Source organism: Triticum dicoccoides, chromosome 7B (assembly GCF_002162155.2).
Source record: "Triticum dicoccoides isolate Atlit2015 ecotype Zavitan chromosome 7B, WEW_v2.0, whole genome shotgun sequence".
Lineage (NCBI taxonomy): Eukaryota > Viridiplantae > Streptophyta > Magnoliopsida > Poales > Poaceae > Triticum > Triticum dicoccoides.
Genome location: NC_041393.1, coordinates 516063577 through 516073458, shown reverse-complemented (window position 1 = coordinate 516073458; position 9882 = coordinate 516063577). Strand labels below are relative to the sequence as shown.

The following is a 9882-nucleotide window of genomic DNA, read 5'->3' as shown; positions in this document are numbered from 1 at the left end:
GATTTTGGTTTAACCACCTGAAGTTTTAGTTATGTCGATCGACCACAGGTATGATCGAAGTCTCCACTGCGTGCCCTATCTTCGAAGGCACAGACTACCCGTGCTGGAAGAACAAGATGCACATGCATCTTGAGGCTATCGACAACGATCTTTGATTTGTCGTCGAGAATGATGTGCCCTCTGTTGGACCCAGTATTAATGCTAATGACATGAAGAGATTCAAACAACTTGACTCTCAAGCAAAGAATCATATGTGGGCATCTTAACAAAGGACAGTATTGCAAAATGGGTGCTTTGGAAACCTCAAAGCTTATCTGGGATAGGATCTCCAAAGTCAACGAGGGGGTTTCAACTCAACGTGACTCCCTAGTTATGTTCTTCGCAATCTCTTCAACCGCTTCAAGAGACTCGACAATGAGAACGTCCAGCAAACATTCGATCGCCTCACTGATATCTCCAATGAGCTTCAAGCTCTTGGGGCCTTTGACATCACCAACCATGAGGTGGTGAAGAAATTGTTGAGATCGCTTGGCAGTTCATTTGACATCTTGGGACTGATGATTCAAGAGCGTCCTAACTACAAGCAACTTGACCTGGCTGATATTCTTGAGAGGCTCAACACTCTTGAATTTTAGCAAGCTGAGAAGGGGAGCCTTGACACAGTGGTAAAGCTGCTGCCTTGTGACCATGAGGTCATAGGTTCAAGTCTTGGAAACAGCCTCTAGCAGAAATGTAGGGAAAGGCTGCGTACAATAGACTCAAAGTGGTCGGACCCTTCCCCGGACCCTGCGCAAGCGAGAGCTACATGCACCGGGCTACCCTTTTGAGAAGAGAGACATGTATAAGGCAAAAGCAAAAGCCAAAGGAATTTCTTCATCTGAAGAGGAATATGACTGCAGTTCCGATGGCCTCGGAGAAATTGGCAGAGAACTTGTAATGCTAATGAAGAAATTCCAGAAGTTTTCAAAGAAACCCCGCTTTGGAAAGCCTTCAAAGTATGACTCGAAGAAAACTGGAGAAGCTTCTGCCTGAGACTACAAGAAGAGAACTTGCCACAAATGCAAGAAGCCCGGCCACCGACTACCCTCTCTGGGAAAAGGAATCAACGAAGAAGAAGAGCAAGGATGACAGTTCTGATGAGAAGAAGAAATCCTCAAAGTCTTCTTCAAAATCTTCATCATACAAGAAGAGCAGTTCTAGCAGAGCATGTGCATTCATCGGCAAGGAAATGGATTCTGAGGAAGAATCCGATCAAGAGGAAGATGAGGAATCTAAGGAGTTAGACTCGGATGTGGCGAGCCAACCTCTCGCTGCCGATTTCACCACCTAGTCCATCTTCAACCATGAAGGAAATGGCTACGTCACCGACGCTGAGGCCTATGACGACGACTCTACTCCCACCTATTGCTTCATGGCAAAAGATGCCAAAGGTATCCTTGCGTGCTAGCTACTTTGATACCTTCAATGAAGATGACTCTGAATATGAATCTAAACCTAGCTATAAGAAACTTGCTAAAATCGCAACCGAGCAACAAACTGCTATGGAAAAGATTCAAAAACTGCTAGACAAAAGCGATGATTTGTTGGATGAGGAAATGGATCGAAGTCAATCTTTGACTGGTGATCTTCAAAGTCTTCAGTCAAAGTATGACGAACTTCAAAATCGTCATGTGGCCCTCGCAGTCAATCATAAGTAGCTTTCCTCTGAATTTCTTCAAAGGAAGCAAGATCTCGAAAAACTGAGAGCGTCTCATGATGATCTTCGAACCTAAAACGATGTCTTGCTCGCTCAATAGATCAGTACCGCTCAGGAAGAATTTGTGTCACCTTACTTGAAATGCCTTGACCGTGAAAATGCAAATTCTTCTGTTGAATGTTCAAATGCAAGTGCAATTTCTTCAACTGTCTCGGAGGCTACTAACCCCTCATCTGAGGAACCACAAATATCACTGATGAAAATGCAGGGTTGAAGGAATTGTATATGATAGGCATGTACAAAAGCCTCAAAGGGCATCAAACCCTTTGAGATGTGCTTAAGAAGCAGATCTTGAACAGGAACCCTAGGAAAGAGGGTATTGCATTTGAAAGAAAAATCAATGCAGATGGATCCTATTGAAAACCTGAGCAGTAACCCCAAACCACCTGGGTGCCTGCAAAAGGGCCTCCTGTCAATCCATCCACTTTATCTGGCTATAACTATGCTACTTCTTATGTCTGTGATGAGTCATTTGACTCCAACTACAAACTGTTCAAAAATCAGAATGGTGAAGTATTTACCAAGTTTGTTGGAACTAACTGCAGGAATGGTCCCCCAATGAAGAAAATTTGGGTGCCCAAAAGCCTTCTAGAAAGTCTTCAGGTGAATGTCGTCATGACACCACTAATGAAGAAGAAAAACCCCGAGGATTTCATATGGACCAAAGTCTTCAAATGGTCACAGACCCACTTATGGTCGTGTTAATGCCTTTGTTTCACAGTGAAACAATCATCGGTCTGATGAATGTGTGCATTATTCTTCTAACCACTATGTCCACAAATTTTTGAAAATTTCTCAACATATTTATTTGACTATACTAACCCCTCTGTGAAGAGAAGTGCATTTGCTTCAATGCCCAAGTTCTCAATTGGTGCACTTAGATACATTGCTTCTCAACCACCCTAACAAATGTGGGTGGTTAAGAAGAACTAATTTCTTCTGCAGGGTCGGGTCTCCAGAAGGGATGCGCTAATGATGAAGAAAATCTCTGGAGACCTGAAAAATCTTGTTGGACGCAAGATAAAAATGAAAAATGGATTATCCATTACTCTCGCCCATGATATCACTACACAATCACATAGAATCAGCAGCCACAGCAGCAACACAAGCCTCTAGTAGCAGCAGTTTCTAGCAGCACAAGCGTCTCCTTCTGACCAAGCCGTGTTGTCGCCGTGTCTCCCGTGCAGCCCCGCCACACATCTCACGTGCCACCTCCACGTCTCCCGCGCTCGCACGCAGTCACTAGCAGACCTCCCCACTAGCCGGCGCACAGCCGCGAGATGAGTGGCCGCTACCGAGATGAGCCCCTTCGCCGCCTTCCCGTCAGGCCCCGCCGTCGTCGGCGTCTGATACTATGTTGAATGAGGAGAGGTGTACCAGAAGCTCGTCTTTGTGTGTCGTAGGATGTGGTAGCACTCGTCTCCAAACATTGATCAGCCCTCCTCTTCTAATTCACTTACACGAGTTCGGCCCTACGGGCCTAAGTTGTGATGGGCCAGGCCCATACCAGATCAACATCTACCAAATCATTTTCGTAGGGTGCCCGGTTGGGTCTGGTACCTCCTGGCATGAGAAGTCAGGGACTTTAGAGTGCCTAGTTCTTTATGCCGATAGCGGGTTATTTTGAAAGTACGGCACCTCCAAGCTTTGTTAATCTGAAACCTCTGGGTTCAAGTCTTGGCTTTCACATTTTAAATAAATATTTGCTTGCACTCTTTCTTCCACATGTAGGCCTTATCGAGTCACACGTGAGAGGAGGTGTTCAAGTATATGTCAAGGCCCAACCTTCTCCAACTTTTGGTTCTACTAGTTGGTGCATGAAACTTAATAATGGATTGAAGCTTGATTAGATGTCACTATGTTAAACATGAAATATCTGAGTTTATTTTATAATATAAATATAATACGGATAGTAATTATAAATTATGATTACTGTTTTGTTGCTCTTGTATTCACATAGGCAAACAATTGTAACATATAGTGATGCAAAAAATGTAAAGTGCAATTTAACGATCAACAACATGCACAATTTAGGTATAGTAGTCCCTTACCTCACCAGCAAAGAGACGAGGTCTCAAGCCAAGTGCAGAACATGGAGCATCAAGGAGGACACGATCAAAGCTGCTTGGAAAGAATCCTTTTGAGTCTTCAACTCTACCTCCAGAGCAGTTACTTCTTCCTGTCCCGTTCCTCATTCGCCTTAAATTCTTCCTGAGGTCTGCCTTGCTAACATAGCTTTTGGCATCTGGTTTTCCATCATTTAAAAGAAAAAATGAAATTCCTGAATAGTGGAAAAGATCAACATATACAGTGTCCAACATGTACAACAAATATGATTGCTGCTGCTTCAGGAAATAGTGTAACAATTTAGGTTAGTGTCTAAATAATTCAAACAAATTCAGACACAGTTCTCACTCCAAACTAGAAATACCTAAGGAATATTAAAACATCCATGTTATCCAGAGATCTGAAAAATCCATATGATACCATCATGTGAATAAAAAGGATCCAGGATACATGATGCACAGAATAGAGCTGATGTGGTGAAGAAAAACGAAGACATGGGTATAAATTGGCATGCTGCTTACCAGTCTGCTCAACTATTGCGGTTGAGCTGTCTTCAGCTGCATCCGTAACCCTGGCACCGATTATACTACGGATAGGGCCAGAGTTCTCCGCTAGGGTCACAATTGCTTCAGAGCAATTATCAGCCATGCCAAGATTTCTTTCCTCACAAGCCTTCCGTACAGATTTGAGAGCATCAAGTTTATAAGCTCTTATACAACTTAGGCCCATCTCGTCAGCCAACTTCAAAATACCCATCACCTGGAATATAATTTTATGTTATTACAACGAGAAAATGATTCTCGGGATAAAGATATACACCATCAGGGAACACATGATAAATGTTAGATACATAAGATATACACCATCAGGGAGCACATGCTAAATGTTAAATACATAAATAAAGGCATACTTTCATGTGCATGTGCATCATGACAGATTTTTTGTTGCTCAGGTGCTGACATCTCAAAGCTTTCTAACACAGCAATGTGAACATAACCTTAGGAGATAAACTAGGAATCTGAAAAAAGAAATACAAGAAACCTAGTACCATACATATATGATTTACTCCCTCCGTTTCTAGACCTGGATATAGGGTATATTGTTTTTTGAGGACAAATCCAGATTATATGGTGTGTTGCATTTGTTGACAATTTTACCCTTCCACTGATCAAATCCCACGTGTTACATCCCTTGAAAAAGAAGATGCTTTATTAGGACGGCCCCAACCCGTGTGTTTTCTGCATGCAGCGTGTAGGTTAGTAAGGAAAAAAAATGCAGCATGTAGGTTAGTTAGGAAAAAAATTAGACGTGGTGCAAATCATGCAGCCGACCCTTAGTTTTAGGAACCAATAATCATGTTCCTTCCTTTTTCTTGTTCATTCGTGTGAACAGATCAAGCAGCCGAATGTCTTTATTCCTTTCTTCCCATGGACAATCAGCGCATCAAGGAGGTGACCTCCCATCCCATAGACCCGGCGACCTCCCTTCTCAAGGACGAGGAGATCAAGTTAGCGGACTCTGTTCCATTGGACAAACAGCAGATCAAGCCGGCGACCGTGCTATGCCTCATGCGTCTTCAAGTGCCCGGGACGACGAACAACTTAATGAATTGGTTCTCGGACTTGGCATCCTACAAGTGTACCATCTGCGGCGAGATACGAGTTTTCTCTGAGCCGCCCTCAAAAGAATCTTCAACAAACAACTCGGAGTATAAAGGTAGCGACGACAAAAATAATGGCAGAGACTCGGACACCGGATTGAAGATTAGAGAATTTGAGAAAAGCAAATACAAAAACATGTAGGACTTGATCGGTACTCTACTTTCGATGTGTTCCCGATGTAGGAGTTGAAGATTACAACATGTCGGTTTGAGCATGAATAAAATTATTGCCGTATGTGTTCCCGATTGTAGGAGTTGAAGATTATGACATGCTCGTTTGACTAAGAATAAATTTATTGCCATGCGTATACTCTACTTTGGATGTGTTCCCGATGTATGCATACAGTTCCACATGACTTTGAGTGTGCAAACGTTAATCACCATACACGTATTATTGCCACTGGGTGTAGAAAAAAGTTGAAGCCAAGAAGAAAAACATTAAGAGTTGAATGGGTAACCATTATGAGTAACACTAATCCGATTATATTAGTGAAGACCCTTGAATAAACCCATTTAGAGTTCAACGGGAAACACTAAGAGTTGAACAGGAAACCACTCGACAACATTATCATGGTAGGCACTACACATCCGATAAAGATCCAATGGTCGTTAACAATGCTTGCAGCACATTGTAATGCCACCGGGAGATCGCCGAGCCTCTAGCGAGAAACGGGAGAGAGGCTTGGCGAGAACTATGAGAGAGGCTCGGCGATCTCCCGGTGGCATTACTATGCGCTGCAAGCATTGTTAACGATGTCATTAAATCTTCACTGGATGTGTAGTGCTTACCATGATAATGTCGTCGAGCGGTTTCCCATTCAACTCGTAGTGTTTCGCATTGAACTCCAAATGGTTTTAGTCAAGGGTCTTCGATAATGTAATTGGATTAGTGTTACTCATGATAGTGTTCCATTCAACTCTTGATGCTCTTCTTGGCTTCAACTCTTTGTTACACTCAATGGCAATAATATATGTATGGTGATTAACATGTGGACGCTCAAAGTCATGTGGAAATATATGGATACATCGGCAACACATCAAAAATAGAGTAAACGTACAAAAATAAATGTATTCATACTCAAACAGACATGTCATAATCTTCAACTCTTACATCACGAACACATCAAAAGCAGAGATATGACAATAAATAGAAGTAGAGATACAACAATAAATTTATTCATGCTCAAACCGACATGTTATAATCTTCAACACCTACATTGTGAACACATCGAAAGTGTTAGAAAGAGACCGCAGAGGAGCAAGAGGGAGTTGGAGTGAAGACAGGAAAGTGGTTTACTTAAGCTGTTTAACATATTGCTGCCCTGAGGCATATATATAGTACAGGAGAAGTCGGTTCCTATGCAAACCGACCATGCAGCTCTAGCAGCTGCTGGTACATGCAAAAACCAAATTGACTATTGTTGTCTACATGCATGCACTACCTTACTAAGGAAGCTCCAGCCGGCCTACCACTAGTCTACTACTCCCTAGCTAAGTAAATACTCCCTTCGTCTGGAAATACTTGTCGAAGAAATGGATGTATCTAGATGTATTTTAGTTTTAGACATCCATTTCTGCGACAAGTAGTTCGGACGGAGGGAGTATAACACAAGGATTACTGCTAACAGAAAGTAGAGTACCGATCAAGTCCTACATGTTCCCATATTTGATGTTCACAAACTCTCTAATCTTCAATCCGGTGTCCAAGTCGCTGCCATTATTTTCATCGTCGTTACCTTTAAACTCCGAGCTGCTCGTTGAAGATTCTTTTGGGAGCAGCTCGAACAAAACTCGTATCTCGCTGCAGATGGTACACTTGTAGGATGACAAGTCCGAGAACCAACTCATTAAGTCGTTCATCGTCCCAGGCACTTAAGACACATGACGCATGGCACGATCATCGGCTTGATCTGTTGTTTGTCCAATGGAACGGAGTCCACCGGCTTGATCTCCTCATCCTTGAGAAGGGACGTCGCCGGCTCCATGGGATGGGAGGTTGCCTCCTTGGTATGCTGATTGTCCATGAGAAGGAAGGAAGAAAGACAGTTATCTGCTCGATCTGTTCACACGAACGAACAAGAAAAAGGAAGGAACAAGATTATTCGTTCCTAAAACTAAGGGCCGGTTGCACGATCTACACCAGGTCTAATTTTTTACTAACAAACCTACACGCAACATGTGATCTTGTTTTTATAACATACCACTTCTCAAACTGTAGAGAAGTAGTTGTTACTAGAAGGGCTACGGGGGAATTGCTAGTACTTGAGTTTATAACCATCCTCTAGCCAAAACCCAGCCCACTCTCATTTTCTGTTTCGATCCGGCAATCTAAGGGTGTATTTGGTTCGGGTCATGGGGTGGAATGGAACGGGTCCATTCCGCATTTGGGCCCTGTTCTCGTGTTTGGTTTGATTTAGGAATCGAAACCCACTCGTTCTCCCGAACAGAATATTCATATGTGGAACGCACTTATACCTCCAATATAGAGGAACCACGCGGAACAGCCTCTTGCTCTCATCTCCCTACCGACGCACTCGCCCTGCGAACCCTCTCCCTCACGGTCGTCGCTCCTCCTCCCTCATCTCTCCCAAGGCCAACAGTTCTCCTTTCTCGTCTCTCCCTCAATTTGACGGCTCTCCCCTTCCGTCTCTCCCTCTGGCCGGTAGCTTTGGGCCAGCAATCCCCTCATCCCTGCCGCCTCATCCCTGTTGGCAGCGCCACACCACAGATCTAGCTGAAGGAGATGAGTGACAAACACGGCGGAGTGGCGGGCACGTCAGACGTTTGGTGCCGCCCTCATCTATATATGGCTCGTCGTCGCTTCCTATAGCGGGCGCGCCGGACCTCGCTTGTTGGAGGCGACCTGACCGGATCTGCGATAGAGCGGCAGCGACCTCTTGCTAGACGATGCGGTCTTCCGTTTAGGACTCGCAGGAGCCACTTCCCATTCTTCCTCCAATCTGATGCTTACTCAATGGCAACGAGCCAACTAGCATTAACCCTAAATTTATTGCTTAGAGTCAGCTAGTTATTCTTTTTGTTTTCAGGTAGGTTATCATGCAAGAGAGATAGTTGTATATTTATCATAATAAGCAGTGCATGTTTCATCTTCAAATCACCGTAAGTGTTCGAGAGAAAGCAGATTGAAATAAAATTGAGATATGGGGCACTTTGTTATGCTTGTGAGTCAATTTATAAATTTTTTATCCTACAAATACAACTGAAATGCCATATAATTTGTTCTTAAACATATAAAGCTATATTGTTTTTTATGTTGGCCTCACACACTTTGTTGGCATGCCTGCGGCTTGGCCTTGTTTTTTATGTTTTGGGCTTGTTGAGTTGTGCCCTCAGCAGAACCTAGTACTTTTCGTCTCTGTCGCTCTATGTTTGTGTGTGAGGGTGTGAACCTTATTGTACTCGTTGGTTGTGATGGTTTGCTTTATTTATAAAGCGGGGCAAAAGCCTTTTTCGGTAAAGCTATATTGTCACTATCCCATTCCATCTCGCCAACCAAACACCGAAATGTCACCATTCCATTCCAGCTATCTTAAACACGGGAACAGAACCAACCCATTCCGGAGGAATGGAACCATGACATTCCATTCAATTTCGTTCCCCAACCAAACACGCCGTAAACTTACTCCGACTCCGCCTCAAACAAAAGACTGACCCCCTATCCTAGCCACACCTCCTTGTCCCTGCAACGAGACATCTTCCTCGGCTATGAAAGCTTCCTTGAGACTCAAGTCACCTCAAATTCGTTGCACACTTTTGCGGATTCATTTTCCACCATTGATTTGAGTGGACTACGAAACCTAGGGCCAAGTCAACCAACCTAACCCCTCTCTATATAAGCTCCTCCTACCCCAGGGCTCTAAACCCCAAAACCATAGCTCCCAAGCTGCCCAAAGTCAAAACTTGCGCATCTCATTAGACGGCAAAAAATCTTTTGTAATCTCTTCGTTCTCATCGACTCGAGTATCTTCTCAATGAACCCACCATTGAAGTTGTGTGGGATTGTATCTTCTTCAAGCCTCAAAATTTCATGAAGATCCAACAGTTAAATAATTGATTTTAGAACAAAACAGTGAGACATTGTCCAGACGATTCTGCACGCAGCTGCAAACGTCAATTTGACATCTTCTCTTCTTCAATTCTATGAGTTATTCAAGGATACAACCATGTCAATTTTATCTATAGGATGTTACCAACACAGCAAGCGCTTGATATATAGCTATTGAATGCCCATAGTATTTGCTAACATCCTATTCAAATTAACATGGTTCGATCATTGAATAACTCACCAAACCGAACGCTCGCAGCTGCATGCAGAATCTTTTGGACAATGTCTCCCTATTTCAATTGAAAACGGAGATTCGTCTAAAGATTGGCGGGT

At 43.3% G+C, this 9882-nt stretch overlaps 1 protein-coding gene across 2 annotated transcripts in view; it reads right to left on the bottom strand.

Moving 5' to 3' along the window:
- LOC119337422 (tRNA (cytosine(72)-C(5))-methyltransferase NSUN6-like) overlaps positions 1 to 9882 on the bottom strand; it is a 36844-nt gene that overhangs the window by 6915 nt on the left and 20047 nt on the right. For both annotated transcript variants that reach the window (XM_037609549.1, XM_037609550.1), the window contains 2 exons: positions 4345 to 4582; positions 3808 to 4001 (listed from right to left, as the gene is read on the bottom strand). In XM_037609549.1, coding sequence (XP_037465446.1) covers positions 3808 to 4001; positions 4345 to 4582 — 432 coding nt within the window. The remainder of the gene's footprint in view (positions 1 to 3807; positions 4002 to 4344; positions 4583 to 9882) is intronic.